The sequence below is a fragment of the Delphinapterus leucas genome, chromosome 9, assembly GCF_059928025.1.
Source record: "Delphinapterus leucas isolate spDelLeu-1000000601 "Yukka" chromosome 9, BTC_Dleu_Yukka2, whole genome shotgun sequence".
Lineage (NCBI taxonomy): Eukaryota > Metazoa > Chordata > Mammalia > Artiodactyla > Monodontidae > Delphinapterus > Delphinapterus leucas.
The window spans coordinates 20,520,475-20,536,232 of record NC_143137.1 but is presented as its reverse complement, the minus strand read 5'-3'; the positions used below and the strand labels follow the sequence as shown (position 1 = coordinate 20,536,232).

Genomic DNA, 15,758 nt, shown 5'->3' with positions numbered 1-15,758 from the left:
CCAGCGGCGTTCATTCTGACCAGGACTCCCGGCAAGACATATGCTTTACATTGCTACCCACGGCACACATATACAGGTACATATAGAGTTTCACAAATAGTACTTACCCTTACTATATTTGATGGACACTGTTCTATTTGATTTTCTTCTGTTCCATTAAAAAAAAAATCTGGTCATGACCCTTTAAATTGATTTCATGACCCACTAAATTGATTTCTCGACCCACTAATGTGTCACGACCAGCAGTTTGAAAAACAGTGGCCTGACCCCAATTCCAGCTCCACCTCCCTCCCTGGAGAGGGGAACATGGAAGGTGAACATGGAGGAGAGTGAGATAGAGATTGGGATAAATAAGGAGGATGGTGGGAAGAGTGCCAAAAATAGGATAAAGGAAAGAATGGGGACAGAGTGAGACAAAGGAGAAATGAGTGGGGATCAGAGACTTGATGAGAAAAGGCTAACTCTGGACTGATTGATTTACGTCTGTGTCACGATTCTCAAGTTCCACAGTCATTCTGGTCATTTTGATACAAGAATCTTCCTCACCAGCTTTCACGGCATAGCCATGGTAATGCTATCTGCTTGTCTGAAGATTTTCTTATCTGTCAGCACCATCTCGCATTCCTTACTGTTGCTCCCACAGGGAATTTTCGATCTGCTGTTCAGGGATCTGGGCCCTAGAAAGATCTAGAAGGCATTGGGTAAATTACCCAGGAATAAAGAAACTGACCACAATGACTCCACCCACACCAATGCACTAACTCATGCTGGGCTCTATAGGCTTCTGCGCTGGGTCTAAACGACAAATTCTTGAGTGCAAAGGAGGTGGATTTAAAAGGTAACAGGAAAGTGAAAATCAGAGATTGAGATTAGAGTCATTTATGAAGCAGCTGCAGTTTTACACACTCCAATGGCCAGTAGGTCTCTAAAGAGTTTTGACTGCATACCCCATAGTTAAAAACAATTTTTGAGCATGCACCTACAAGGCTCGTATATTTGTTTACAAAGAATACCCATGTTCTATTTATTAACAACATTGAGTTATTAAATATACACAAAATTAGGAAATTATGAAGTGACATAAAGGTAAAATACCATCTTAATTTTTATTTTCTATTATTCATGAACGGTACAAACGATATTTTACTATCATCACGAAAATTATTATGAATAATGGTGAGGCTCATGTGTTGGGATTGGCTTCATTGTTTTTGAAAATCCTTGTTTAGCACTTAGTGATATGGGGTTTTGAGGTCCAGGGTTCAATTTATTTCAATACTTTGCTTTAATGGCTGTCATAACAGAAAAAGACACCTCCCGTAGCCACAGAGATGCAAAAAGCACATTGTTGGCTATGCTGACTAAAAAAAGATTTTTTTTTCAGTTTCATACACCAATTATGCGAAGATTATTGTTGAAATTCAGCTAGTAGATTTCTGTCTTCTCTGATGTCAATCAGCTGTTCTTTTAACTAATCGGAAGGTGCTGAATTTTTAAATTTTTTAACAAATGGGTCAAAACTCTCAGAAACTTTATTTGCAAGACTTTTAGGCAAGTAGAAGATTCTGTTTCCGAGTTTTTAAAGCTTTGAGATAACGAGTTTTTAAAGTGTCACATTTCCTCATTATCAAATCGTATAAAGGTGAAAATATTTCCAAACATCCTTTTTTGCTTCCCAAATGGTGTCTCCATGCCACAAATTCTTTCTGAAAGTAGTTACTTTCTAACTCACTGTTAACACATTACCTTTATATTGAGGGGGCAGATGAAGTGTTTAATTTTTCAAAGTTATCGGCAAAGTGGCATAGTTCTGACAGCTGCTTGTCAGAACTGAAAAGGTCAGCAAATGTGAAACATTTTGGTTCTTTTAAAAGAGAAATCTTTATATTTCCATAACCAGAACATCTCTGTGTTGTACAAAAAAAAAAAAAAGTTTTCATGCTCACTCCCATTTCATTGCAAAATATTGTAAAGATTCTATTTAAAGGATTGTTTTCTACAATATTGATAATATCAGTTGCACATAAATTGCAAATTTGTTGCCATATACTGAAACTGAATCAGCCAGTAAGACCACCAGTGTCTACCGCCCAGAGATGTGGCCGCTCCCATGCACCTCCATGCCTTCCTGACACATAAATGGCTGATGTATAGACCAAGGCAGGAAAACAGTACCCAGTATCCACTGTATAGTAAATATGAGTGAAGCCTAATTTCTTCTTTTAAATAGAAAAATAAATAGATGTTCTAATCACTTCTTCCCTTGCCCCATCAGATCATTCTTAGCGCCATTGAGCATCAAAGTATGCTTTAAGACCGCTATACTAGAGAAGCAAAAAAGGGCACCAAATGTTTTAGTTTGGTCTTCGCTGTTCTGGAGCAAAACGATACATAAACGAATTGTCTCCTCTAAATCATTGTGAATTTAGGAGTATTGTGTTATCAGCATTCCTCTAATTTTTGAAGACAGAGTAATAAAGATCTGAGAATGAACAATGGCTCCTACATTAAGAACCATCTGAGAAGATGCAAAGTGGTATAACCCATGAATCCCAGGTGACAACTGTATGCCTCTGAATGGCGACGGTAGGCGAGAGGCAGAACTTTCATAATTTGAACGAAATTCGTGACTTTTAGAGAAGAGCGATGCATGGAGGATTAAGGCTGGGGGCTAAGTTCAGAGTTGAAGAGGGCTCCATGCACCTAGGATAGAAGAGAGTTGGTCCTGGGAGCACTTGTGAGCAGAGCCAGCCCGGCATGGGGTAGGAGGTGCAGTGAGCTGGAAGGAGAGAACCCTGGCCCCAAAGTCTGGCTGTGACCTTGAGGCTTGGATCAGAAGAACCCTCCTTTCCCAAACTCAGAAGAGTTAAGACCAAGAATTCAGTCTGTGCCTAGGTATGAAACAGTACAGAGGAAGAGAGACTAGGGCCAGGCCTAGAGCCAGGGAGACAAGCTCAAGAGAAGGGAGAGAAACCCGGAAAAGCTGGGAAAGGATAGAAATGAAGTCTTCCCCAGTGAAGGTTCTGCTCTGGGTGCTCCTGGGAAAGTGAATTTCATGGTCAAATGAGTCTGGGAGTCACGACCTCCTAAATTTGCCAGTGCACCTCTAGCTTGGAGCTTTATAATACTCGATAGCACACTGACATTCTAAGAAATGCTACAGTCAAGATTATCTGCTTAACTCAGATTTTCCCAAAATATTTGACCAAAGAAAGCTTTTGCTTTTATTTTTTAATATCCTGCAAAACTTTGGCTCTGAGAATAAAATTTGGGGAACCCTGGACTGATGTTTAAAGTGGTACTGAGGCAAGGGACAGGTGGGAGACCTCGTGAAAATGTCACACTTCACATACATATTGCTCGTCTCCTGAGACACCCTTGTCTTAATGAGGGTGAGCACTTACCGCCAAGTCCTGTGGACCAAAGGGGGGCCACAAGGGAGTAGGATTTCCCTTGAGGGGTCTCTCCTCCTAACCTGAGGGTACCTGCACGTGTGAGTGGTGACCCCCTTCCAAAAGCGGTATCTCAAGGAAGTGATTTGGGCACAAATGGGCCACTAGAGCAGCCTCAGTGCCCTTGGACTAGGGCTGGGAGGCAGAGCTGACTGAGGAGTGTGGCCCATGCAGGCCACCTTGGTTTGCTCTCTGCCATTTTAGGCACCCCAAAACAGGCCTGATAGGTCCTGGAGGAGACAAGAGTGAGTATATGAATGAGGGAAGTAAAAATCTTAAATAAATAAATAAAATATAGACACCCTTCCAATAGACCAGCATCCTGAAAATAATAAAAATGAAAGCTAAGAGTCGTTGACCCCTGTTAAGCACCAGGCACTGCACTAAGAACTGTATGTACATTTTCTACTTTACTCACTGAAACCACCCAGGCAGTGGGCACTAGCCTATCCCCACGTTACTGTTGAGAAAACGGAAGTACCCAGAGGTTCGATAATTTGCTCAAAGTCATACAGGTAGAGAGTGGCAGAGCCAGACCAGAAACCAGGGCATGTGGTTCCAGCTCGCGCTCTGAACATCCTCAAGTCACCCAGCAGGTGCTGGATGGCCTCCAGCACCAGCACTGAATCCTCTTCCAGGAGGATATACCTACTTCTCCACTCCTTCATTGTTTTGCACAACTTTCTTTAAATATCCAGACAGCTTCTTCCTCAACCATCATACATCCCCTTGAAATGATCGCACTGTCTCTGAGTCAGTTTCAAATTCATGTCTCCACTGTCTACATGTGATATTTGAAAGGCACTTAAAAGACTCAGATTAGATATAATTCTGCCTATAATTAAACCTATATTGTGTTTAGCAAAGTCACGTGACATCACTAATGCCAACTAGTCGTCTTGAACAATGGCACAAATTAACACGCACCTATTTACTTCTGAAAATGTCTCATCAATATTCAAACTGAGGACACAACTTACTTAAGTATCCGGTATTTCTCTTTCTCTGCAGAACTTCAAGCCCAAGTCAAATCAGTTCTCTCTGAACTTAACCACTTCCATTCAGACGCCATCCCTGGAGGAAGGGGAGAGGGCTGGGATTGCGGGGGGGGTCAGCTTCCATCCGCAAACACCCTGTGTAAGGGAATGGGGTGCCCACAGAGTTGAGGCTTGTCTTGGGAAACACCCCAAGAGCTCCAGCCTCTAGACCAGAGTCCCCGTGATACCCATTCAAACCCGCAAGGAGAGTGTGCCCTTTGGGCTGACATCCACCTCTACCAGGGCCCCAACTGCACAAGGATGTTGCGGTTCCAGGGCAATCCCCCCAGTCGGACCACTTTCTTTCCAACGTCCGGTAGGCTGGAGTTTGCGCCCACCTCACTCCTACAGAACTTCCAGAACATGTCTCGCTCTGCTTTTCTCTATTCTGCATAGTGTCTGGCTCTGTGCTGGGCATACAGTGGGCACTTAAGAAACACACATGGGGAGGGGCCTGAAAGGTGGCCGAGATGCAGCTCCTGGCCCTGGCTGCCCATACTGTGGAGTCTCCATACGTGCTGCTCAGTGGGATGCACGTGCCGAGACAGATGCCGAATGGAGCTCAGGGTTAGAGAGCTGCCAGGCACTCCCCTCACTACCTGGCGCTTGGATTCCCTGTCTTTCCTCCCACTCCACCCCTCCCTGCCGACTCCTGCTCTGCCTTTACATACCAGCTCTTCTTCTCTTGTTCGGGGCACAGAACTGTTTTCCCGTCTGCCCTAGCAGTCCTGACAGGTGACAAAGCCAGGGTTATTCAGGTGCCCAGTCTGTGACGACCTCAAGTCCAGTGGGGCTGGACTCAAACTAAACTCCTTCTCCAGAGCAGAAGTAGAATTACAGAGAAACCCCACCAAGCCCCGTAGAGGGACACAGCTCTGTTTGATTGGGGTGGGAGACCCCAGGTCCCCCGCCCTGCAGTCTCCTGGATGCAGTGCCAACAGGTGTGAAGGGGCGCTCAGGCTTTCCTGGGGGATTCTGAAATAGACTGAAGGTACCAGGGAATCCTGGGGAGCTGGTGGCCAGAGCTGAAATGGCCCTCAGCCACCAAATGGTGGTTTGTCTGGGTGTCCATACGCCTGGCAGCACTGTTTCCTAAGAGTATTAGTAATAATGGTAATGATAATGATTGTGTAACTGGGCGCTTTACGTATATTCCCTTTAGTCCTAAAAGCCCTGAAAGCAGGTAATTATCATTTGTGTTTTCCGCCTGAAGAAACTGAAGCACAAACTCTGCTTGAGTGACTTCCTCTGGGCGGCAGAGCTGGTGAGCGCTGAGGGCCAGGGTGAAATTCCACGCTCGCGGTCTATTCATGAGCACCCTGTGGTCTCTATCCTGCACACATTTCTGCATCCCAGTCACCCCCATGATCACCTGAGAAATGCCAGGCCGCTCTCATTGTTTCTTCTCGGGGGGAGGCTACTGAACTTGACCCTATTCAGATACTGGAGGCTTTCACGCCTCTGGGAGGGACCCTTGAGAGGCATGGCAGTTGGAAAAGGAGTGTGTGTGGGCAGGGTGCTTCACTGCCTACTCCCCTTATGGGGTGTCCTGGCTGCGTCTGGGGCCCTGTCTACCCCCAACATGTTCTAGAACAGAAGGGGCTTTTGTCCCAACTTGCACTGGGCTGGAACTAAGGATGAATAAACCAAGGGCCCTCCTTCACAGTGGGGTAGTGGGGTGTTTCTGAGTTCTTACATCACCCCCAGTGCCGCATTCAGCCCACTCCACCCCCAGCAGTCCCTCCGATTTCTAAGGCTTGTTTCGGTAGCTGAGGATTGGGGTACAGAGCAGTCCTGCTGGGAAGACTAGGAAATGAAGAGCATCTCTCACCCCACTGAGAGCTCCTCATTGGAAGAGGGGCCTGGAGCAGACCTTGCAGTAGGAGCTGAGCTGGATTCCAACTTGGCTTCTCCGCCAACCTTCTGTGTGACTCTGGACAAGCCGTTTACCTCTCTGGGCTTCAGTTTGCTCATCCGCTTGTAGGGGAAAAGGCAGCGGGAGATAACTGGACCTGAGAAGCCTAGAGGGCTTTTCCAGCCCTAAGCTTTTATGACACTATGGAGAATTCCAGGTACCAGCACTGGAGTGTAGGACCTGAAGCGGGAAGTTCTCTGCCCTGTCCAGGTCCCTCCCAAGGAGACATTCTACCTTTATTGAGAAGGAAGGGAGAAGTGGAACTTCTTGGTCACGATGCATGGGAACCTTCAGGAACAGCTCCAGACAAACGGGAAGGCTCCTGCCTGAGTGAAACTAGGTGAAACACGGCAACAGTTTTTCTCTTTTTGAGGATGCCCGAGGTGTCTCGTGTGCTGTCCCTCACTCTCAGGCTTGCGCTTCAAGTCCCCTCTCCCAGGAGCTATCAGAAACAGCCCCGTCTGGGTGCCTGGAGCAAATGTCCAAATGGCCTTGTCACAGTGTCAGCCATCCAAATGCAAACTGGAGCGGACAGCTCGGCCCTGCAGGGCTGGGAGGAACACACATGCCCGGGGACCCAGCGTGAAGAGGGCAGAATCATTCTTACAGGAGCCATCGCCTTGGGCCACAGGAGCTATCTCCACGACTGCACTTGTATGAGAGTGATATCCATGGACCTCTGAGCTTGTCAGACTTCACAATGGCTAATCTCAGAACATCCCGGGAGGCAGGCAGGGGCAGGGAGCAACACAGAGGAGCAATAATGGTCCCCTCATCACACAGAGTGTCCTCAGCAGAGGCACCACCCAGATAGGGGTCCGAGTCCCAAGGGGTGCGAGCCTGTCTGTCTTGAACCCCAATACCACCTTTCCCTGAACTGAGCTTCCTTCTGAAACTCACAACATGGTACAAATCACACTCACAAAGCATCCTCTCCCCAGTTCCCTCTCTCCCACTGGGCAGGCTTAACCATCTCTCAATTTCACAACCGCAGGCAAAGAGCTTGAAAAGAAATACAAAGAACAGGGAAGGGGATAGGGACCCTCAACAGGCCCCTCCACTTTGATGCCCTTGCTCTCTGGGAAGCCTCCTCTGGCTGCTCCGTTTAAAATTTCAACCCTTTCACCCTGAGCGGTCTTCCCAGTACCCACTATCCTGCTCCATGGCACTTACTACCTGCTAACCTACTAGAGGACTTATCCAGCAGGTTGATTCTTCTTGACGCTTCCTCTTGCTGCAAGTGCAGACTCTTAAAGTCAAGGATATTTACCTGTTTCTTCACTGTTGAATCCCCAGTGCCTGGGCTAGTGTTTGGCACATAGTAGTTGCTTAGTGAATATCTGTTTGGTGAACGAATGAATCAGGCCTGGGTGATTCGTTACAAAGCAAGATGGCCCTCACCACTTCACTGCGGGACTATGCTGGAGCCAAGAAGAGCAGCCCCTGCCTGGCCCTGCTTTCCTAGGTGACTCCGACCTCGGGTGGGCCCACCTCTGGACCCACCTCCGCAGCCCTTGCAGACATCTGTATCCTGTTCACAGCTAGGACTGGAGTGCCACTGGCTCATGAGGGCGACAGGCTGTGATGTCCCCAGGCACCTGGAAGCTGACCCACTGTCAACAGGAGTCAGTAAAGCAAAGAACGCCGTGAGAGAGAGCTTTGGCCCAGACACAACTGAAAGTATCTCAAAAGCAGAAGCATGTGCTTAAGGCCTCTGGCTCTCAGGCAGGGGAGAGGTGGTATGCTGGATGGCAGGGATGCTGAAATTTACTGAGAAATCTGCCATTTGCTCTGGGGCCTATCAAAGAAGAGCCTCGCCTTGTGGTGGGAACAGCTGCTTCTCCCCCCCGCAGTGGGTTGCTTCAGGGCACCTGAGGACAGCCCCGGCTCTGCTACCTCATCTCCTCGTTTGTCTGCCTTGCTGACATTTCCTCTCACTTCCCTCCCATCAGTTTGGCAGGTTTTTATCACACTGGTTTCAGTGTGTATAGACATTCCCTTGGGAGTACTGCAGTTGTAGTAAATATATACCATATACATACACACAGACATGTACAAAGCAAGGAGACTGATGGAGATACACAGAGACAGACACAGGGGAAGGAGTGTGTGTGTCCATATATGCGTGCACGCGCACACACACACACACACACACACACACACACACACACACACCCTAGGGAGATACCCAGAGTCACGCAGAAGAAAAGCAAAAAGACAGAAAAATATGGCACCGCAAGAGACAGGCAGACCCTGACAAAACGACACTGATACCTAGCAGGGCGCACTCAGCCACTCCAAGAAAAAGTGTACTACATAGAAAGGAGCCCTTGCTGGACAAGAAATAGAGAGGAACTCACATATCCAAAACAACAGAAACAGTATCCCGGCTATAGAATTATTCAGCCTGCAAATAATTGTAGTAATAGCTCCCATTGCTTTTATCACTCAGGAAATTCCAAGGACTGTGGTAGCTCTGTGCCAGAAATAGGGATGAACACTGAATACATAGTTCTTATTATAAATCACAATATCACAATTAGGTATATTATATATGGCTATCACATCAGATGAATGATATTATTATTTAAGAGATAGTTAACGTAGGCTATTTAAGTTTAACCAGCAAGTTTATATAAATGAAAACACAAAGCAAAAAATAGCTCAGAACAGGGCAAAAGTCATGGCAGTGATAAACAGATGACTGAAGCCTGGGGGAATGCTTTCTTTATCTAAAGTATAGTCTTTTAATCATATAAGTTCAAACTTGGGAATTAAGATAAGCAATAAATCATTCATATCAGTTCTTCTCTTTTCTAATTCTGGTTGTGTGAAGACACTGGGAATTCATTCATTCATTCATTCACCTGTACATTCATCAAATAACTATCACAGGCCTATAAGATGAGATTTAGGCAGACGAAGAAGACATAGAACTGTCCTCCAGCTGCTGTCAGTCTGCTAGGAGAGAAAGACAAGAAAGTCATCACAGCTCAGTCTGAGAAGAGCTACCGTAGAGGTGTAAAGCACGGGTCAGGAGTAGCTCACTGAATGTGTGATAGCAGAGCTAAGCTTTAAGGGAAAAGAAAAAATTAGATGATAAAGTGAAGCACCTTTCAGGCAGAGCTTACCTCAGGGCCGAGCACATACCCTCAGCCTGCAGTCCCAGCCCGCAAAGTGTTCTGATCCATCATGGCTGAGACTCCCCCACCGGCCGACAGAGGCTGGTAGGCGTTAGTCCTGAAGCCCCGGGGCCTGGTATTTCTCCAGATAGATTTACCAGGCTGCTCTTGCCCCATCAGGACTGCAGGCTGTGGGTTCTTGATTTGCTCTCCACTGGGCCTGGATCCCTGCTGAGGAGCCTGCCTCGGTCTTGACCTGGACTCATGTGCTCCACCCCCGATAGATCACCCAGAATCTTGATGCCACCACCTGCCAGACTCCACACACAGCCAGTTCCAGACGCTCCTGGTGCAACGTTATAAGAACAAGAGCCTCCGCTTATCAAGCCCTTACGCTGTGCCAGGCTTGCATCATGCTGATAACATGCGTTATGTCACTAGATCCCTGCAACCACACCAGTGAATTTTATCATTACGTCCATGTTCCAGCTGAGGACAACGAATCTTAAAGAGGTTAGGAGCTTACCTGAGATCACACTTAGTAAACGGTAGGACCAAGTTTCGTGCTCAGATATCCCGACACCAAGGTCAGTCTGATTACCCATCTTGCTATATTACCCTCCCCACAGAGAACCTGCAACCCCAGTGGACGCCAGTGTTGGCCCAGATGTCAGGGTCTTGGGACTGGGATTTGGGTGGCAGGCCTATGAGGAGGGCCCCATAGCGGATAACGGCCCAAACTCTATCCACTCCTGCCCTCCTCTCCTTCCCAGCGTGCCCATAATCCAGAGCTCCCAGCATGCCTCGCCGTCAAGTCTGAATGGGTACTGACCACTGATCGTGCTCTTAGGGAAGTGGAACAGGTGAAATCAAGAACCTCAGAACCCCGGGACTTCCCTAGTGGTCCAGGGGTAAAGAATCCGTCTTCCAGTCCAGGGGATGGGGGTTCCATCCTTGGTCGGGGGAACTAAGATCCCACATGCCGCAGGGCAACTAAGCCAGCGTGCCACAACTACTGAGCCCGTGCGCCTCAATGAGAGAGCCCGCGTGCTGCAAACTACAGAGTCCAAGGGCTCTGGACCCCGTGGGCCACAGCTACAGAGCCGATGCGCCCTGGAGGCTGTGCGCCACAACTAGAGAGAGAAAACCCGCACGCCACAACTAGAGAGAAGCCTGCACGCCGCAACAAAGAGCCCGTGTGCTGCAACTAAGACCTGACGCAGCCAAAAAAAAAAAAAAAGAACCTCAGAATCCCAACTCAGCAATTAGAGGGGGCTCCACACAGCTTTTAGATTTTCCTCTTTGGAAGCCCTTAGATATTTTAAGTCCCAGGTTCAGAAATCCTGGCTTTCAGGTCACGTAAGAAATCCTGAAACATTCAATGTCTGTGGAGGTCTTGCGTCTTCTCCAAAGACTTCATTCCACCAGGGAAAGCTGCTTCCCCCTCAGTGTCTAGGGCCTTAGAGGTAGGCAGGGAGGGGGAGTGTGGGCCTCATGGAAAAGGAGTAAGAAATGAAAGCAAAGGAGCAGCTTCATACCAGTCCGGACTCCTGGGATAAAGTGCTCCCCACTCGGCTTCACATCATGGCAGCCTCAGCGAGGGCACCACAAGGGGTCCCAGTGTGGCTGGATGGGGGGGGTCCCTCGCCATGAGAAGGTGCCATTGAGCTCTTGGGGAGGGTGGAGCTGCTGTGGGCTGCCAAGGCATAATGCACAGGCCCTGTGGGCGGCATAATGCAGTATTTATCTCCCTCACTTTGCAGAGAGGGAACAGGCAGAACAACAGACTCTGTCAGCAAGGTCCTCTGGGGAGTTCAGGCCTCACTAATGAAGATGAATCAGACGGGGGAATCTGCCTTTGCCGCTCAGAGCTAATGTATACATATTCATGGGCGGGGAGGACAGCTCCCAGAATCACCCATCCTCCAGAGAGGCCGCAGGGGCAGAGGCATGGCAGTGCGAAGCTGCACTTGGGGGGTGTGTGTGTCTTGTGGGGTGGAACACTGCGGGCTGTGAATTAGGGCGCCCCAGGAAATACCCTGAAATGGATGGAATTCCCAAGGCGAAATTTACTCCTTTGCCCGCTGCAAATGTATGAGTCCTGGTCTGAGCTCAGGGACCCCTGAAGAACTTAGTTCTCAGCTGAGTTCCAGAAGCAAATCCAGCTCTGCTACTTCCTACTGCACATCAGCTAATACCAACCCTCACACCATATCTCTTCTGCCTGGTGTGGCCTCATGGAATCTGCTGGAGGTTCCATGTTAGAGTTCCAGGTACACACGAAGCCTCGGGACACGTTACAGCATCTCATCTCATACACATAGACCCTGTCTTCTGAATCTCCATCTGACTCTTCCATGATGTGCCCTCAACTAAGTTTTTCTGCAACAAATCCTTGCCCACCATAGACCTCCAGGGTCCAGGAAGGTGACCTTGGTAGGAGATTATACAGTGTGTAGGGAAATCGGGACCAAAAACTTGGGCATCTGTAGCCTGTTTCTTCAGGCGAGAGCAAATGTTGGCCCTGCACCTACGCACACCGTCACTCTGAAGTCAGTGGATTTGCTCTTGACTCACAGATATTTTGACATGTGGGAGGTTTTATTCCCTGTTTCGGCGCACTCAGCCTCTGTCCCCACGCAGCATAACGGAAAGGATACACACTGAGTCAAATAAATCAAATCCCCTCTCTGCAGCCGGCCTCCTGCAGGTTTCCACGGAGCCACAGGCTAGTCCTTAGCAGCAAGACAAATGTCTGACAGAGCTCAGCGTGCCTTACCTGCCTTTCCGACATGATGTAGAGCTGCTTGTGGTCCTTGGAGAAGGCCATGTCCCGGAGGACGGGGCCGGGGTCCACCACCTGCACCGTCTCGTACTGGAGGGCATTGCCCCTGGGCCCATCTACCCGGATCTGTGGAGAAGAAGAAGAGGAGAGGTGGTGTGAGTTCCGATCCTGCGTGGCCTGCGGTCCAGCTTCCGCCCGGGTCCCCTCCCACAGGCAAGGGGGAGGAGGTGAGCCCTGCCTCCCAGAGGCCAGGCCTGAAGGCTCAGGAGCGGCACACGCCCACCAGGGGCCTGGCGTTGGGAATGGCAAAGAGAAGGGAGGAGGCGGAGACCAAGCCGGGCTGCACCAAGAACCTGGTGTTCTTCTCTCTGGCTCACTATGCCTTAGGCTCGAGTCTTTGAGGCCTTGCTTGTACATCTTTGGAGAAGAGGACGGGCCTTTCTAGTTACTCAGCATATTACCTTATTGTTAACTTAATAAAAAGGTTCTCTGCAACATCAAAAGTCCTACCTGATATACTGATAGAATAGATGGGGAAGATGAGATGCAGTACGTTAAACAACTGGCCTGAGCTATCAAATCTGGTGACAGAATGAGAATCTAGTTTGACCCTGGAGTCCATGCTTTTCCTACCACTCCACTTACACGAGGGACCCTGTTCCTTGATGGCTTTCATGTTTACTTCCTGGGGATGCCACTAAAGGCAGCGGCCTCCAGCCTGCACAATTCCAGAGGCTTTTGCCAGTCATTCCCAATTCTGAAGCTGAAACACTTGCACTTGGCAAATATTTATTTTAAAAATGAAGAAATAAATGCAGTTCAAACTCTTCTTTGCAGATTTCCCATTAAGCTCAGGAAAACAACAACAACAGCAATGAAAACAAACAAACAAACTGGTGAAGGAATTAACAAAAGATACGTTTAGCCCTGAAAACCTAAATGCCTTGGATTCCAGTAGCCCTCCTCCTTCTGCCCCCACTCCCAAGCCACCAGCTGTCTACCCTGGCCAGGTCTTTCCTTAATCTGAATGAAATGGGAGCTCATGCAAAACCAATTGGGATTACCACCCAAGTCTGACCACGAGGTGATGGCCTTGGCCCCCAGCCCAGCCGGGCTTCATCCCCAGCTGTGAATCACCCCTGGAGAAGCAGCATGAGAGTGATATTGCATGGCCGGCTGGTCTCCAGTCCCTTAAGGCTGCCAGCAGGAGCAAGCGCCCCTCGGGGATGCTAGCAGAATGGAGTCCCACCCAGTGCCCCGTGGTCTGATCCCCGAGGGAAATTGGATTCAGTGCCTGAGTGATCATCTGGCTCCAACTTCCCTGCTCTGTAGGGTGAGCTGATGTGCTGGATGTGGACGTCAGAAGAAACTAGGTGAACTGGGCAGGGACAGAGGGGTGGACCAGGGAGCACCAATGGGGCAAGTTTTCCCAGGCCCAAGGAGGCAGGATGGGGGTATGACCCCCACCCTTGCCCATTCTGCCAGGGCAGGAAATCAGTAATTGGAAAGGTGGTTCCTGGAAATTCCCTGGTGGTCCACTGGTTGGGACTTAGCACTCTCACTGCCAGGGGGCTCGAGTTTGATCCCTGGTCAGGGAACTGGGATCTTGCAAGCCATGTGTCGCAGCCAAAAAAGTAATAAAAATAAAAATAAAAGACCTTTAAAAAAAAAGAAAAGGTAGTTCTCCCCTTCACATCACCCCACCCCAATCCACTACTTGTTTCAGAAAACAGAAAGGAAAGCATCCATTCATCCATCTTCTGAAAGAGTCTCACACAAGACATGAATAAAAGAGTTTATGGTGGATGTGCTGAATGATGGGCAATCACAAAATTTAGGTAGGCTGGACCAGCTGCTGGCTCTTGGGCCATTACATGAATAAGAACAAGAACTGCTAGCGACTGAGTGGCTGCTACGCGTCCTGCACGATTCTAGGCATTCTACATGTATTTACTCTCTTATTTAAACCTCATAATTCCATGAAGCCTTAATATTCCACTAAGCCTTATTCCAATAAGCCTTAATAAATCCCATTTACAGGTGAGGCACAGAGAGGTTTAATACCTTGTTCATGGTCACACATTTAGCGATCGGCATGGCCTCAACCCCTGCCAAGGTCCAACCAATTCCAGAGTCCACCAACACAAGCTGAGCCAGGTCCTACTGGTTCTATAAACATGCATCTCTTCTAGGAGTGAAAGTAGTTACTGTTAAACAAGCATCACCCTGGGAGTGCTGGAGGAACCATGTCTATCTACTGTAGTCCTTCAGGGAAAGAATCATGCATATGAATGAAAAAGATGCTGTTGTAAATTTTCAAAATAATTACCCCTTATACTTTTGTTTTATACCTTGCTGAGAATGTTATTCTTAAATAACATCGTCTCATTTGATGGTTGTAGAATTTTTATGATGTTGACTGCCAGCATAATCATTCTCATTTTACCAAAGAAAAACTGAGATTGGGGCTGTTCTGTGTCTCTTCCAAAGTTCGGTGATAAACGAATGACAGTCAGGACTAGAACCCAGGTTTCCTGATTCCTAGCTCAGAGATTGCCATTGAGCTATTTAGATCTTCCCAGAGCCTTTGACAAGGTTCCACATGAAAAGGTGTTTAAAAATAATGAGTCTCTGGGCTTCCCTGGTGGCGCGGTGGTTGGGAGTCTTCCTGCCGATGCAGGGGACGCGGGTTCGTGCCCCGGTCCGGGAGGATCCCACATGCCGCGGAGCGGCTGGGCCCGTGAGCCATGGCCACTAAGCCTGCGCGTCCGGAGCCTGTGCTCCGCGGTGGGAGAGGCCATAACAGTGAGAGGCCCATGTACCGCCAAAAAAAAAAAATAAATAAAAATAATGAGTCTCCATGGGATTTTGGGCAGTTTGGCCATGGAGAGAGGACCAACTTAGAGACAGAAAAAGACACATTTCTGCATGGAGAAGTGGGAACTGGGGGACTCCCCAGGCACTAGTGTCATGACTGGTCTTATTTAAAACTTTTTTTTTTTTAACATCTTTATTGGAGTATAATTGCTTTACATTGTTGTGTTAGTTGCTACTGTATAACAAAGTGAATCAGCGATACATATACATACATCCCCATATCCCCTCCCTCTTGCGTCTCCCTCCCACCCTCCCTATCCCACCGCTCTAGGTGGTCACAAAGCACCGAGCTGATCTCCCTGTGCTATGCGGCTGCTTCCCACTAGCTATCTATTTTACGTTTGGTAGTGTATATTTGTCCATGCCATTCTCTCACTTCGTCTCAGCTTACCCTGCCCCATCCCCTGTCCTCAAGTCCATTCTCTACGTCTGCGTCTTTATTCCTGTCCGGCGCCAAAGTTCATCAGAACCTTTTTTTTGTTCTTAGATTCCATATGTACATGTTAGCATACGGTATTTGTCTTTCTCTTTCTGACTTACTTCACTCTGTATGACAGTCTCTAGACCCAT

At 48.2% G+C, this 15,758-nt stretch overlaps 1 protein-coding gene across 1 annotated transcript in view; it reads right to left on the bottom strand.

Annotated features, from left to right (window-relative positions):
* The window catches only part of PLXNA4 (plexin A4), a 380,029-nt gene that overhangs the window by 147,706 nt on the left and 216,565 nt on the right, over positions 1-15,758 (bottom strand). Inside the window, exon 3 of the mRNA XM_022580815.2 lies at positions 12,306-12,437. Coding sequence (XP_022436523.2) covers positions 12,306-12,437 — 132 coding nt within the window. The remainder of the gene's footprint in view (positions 1-12,305; positions 12,438-15,758) is intronic.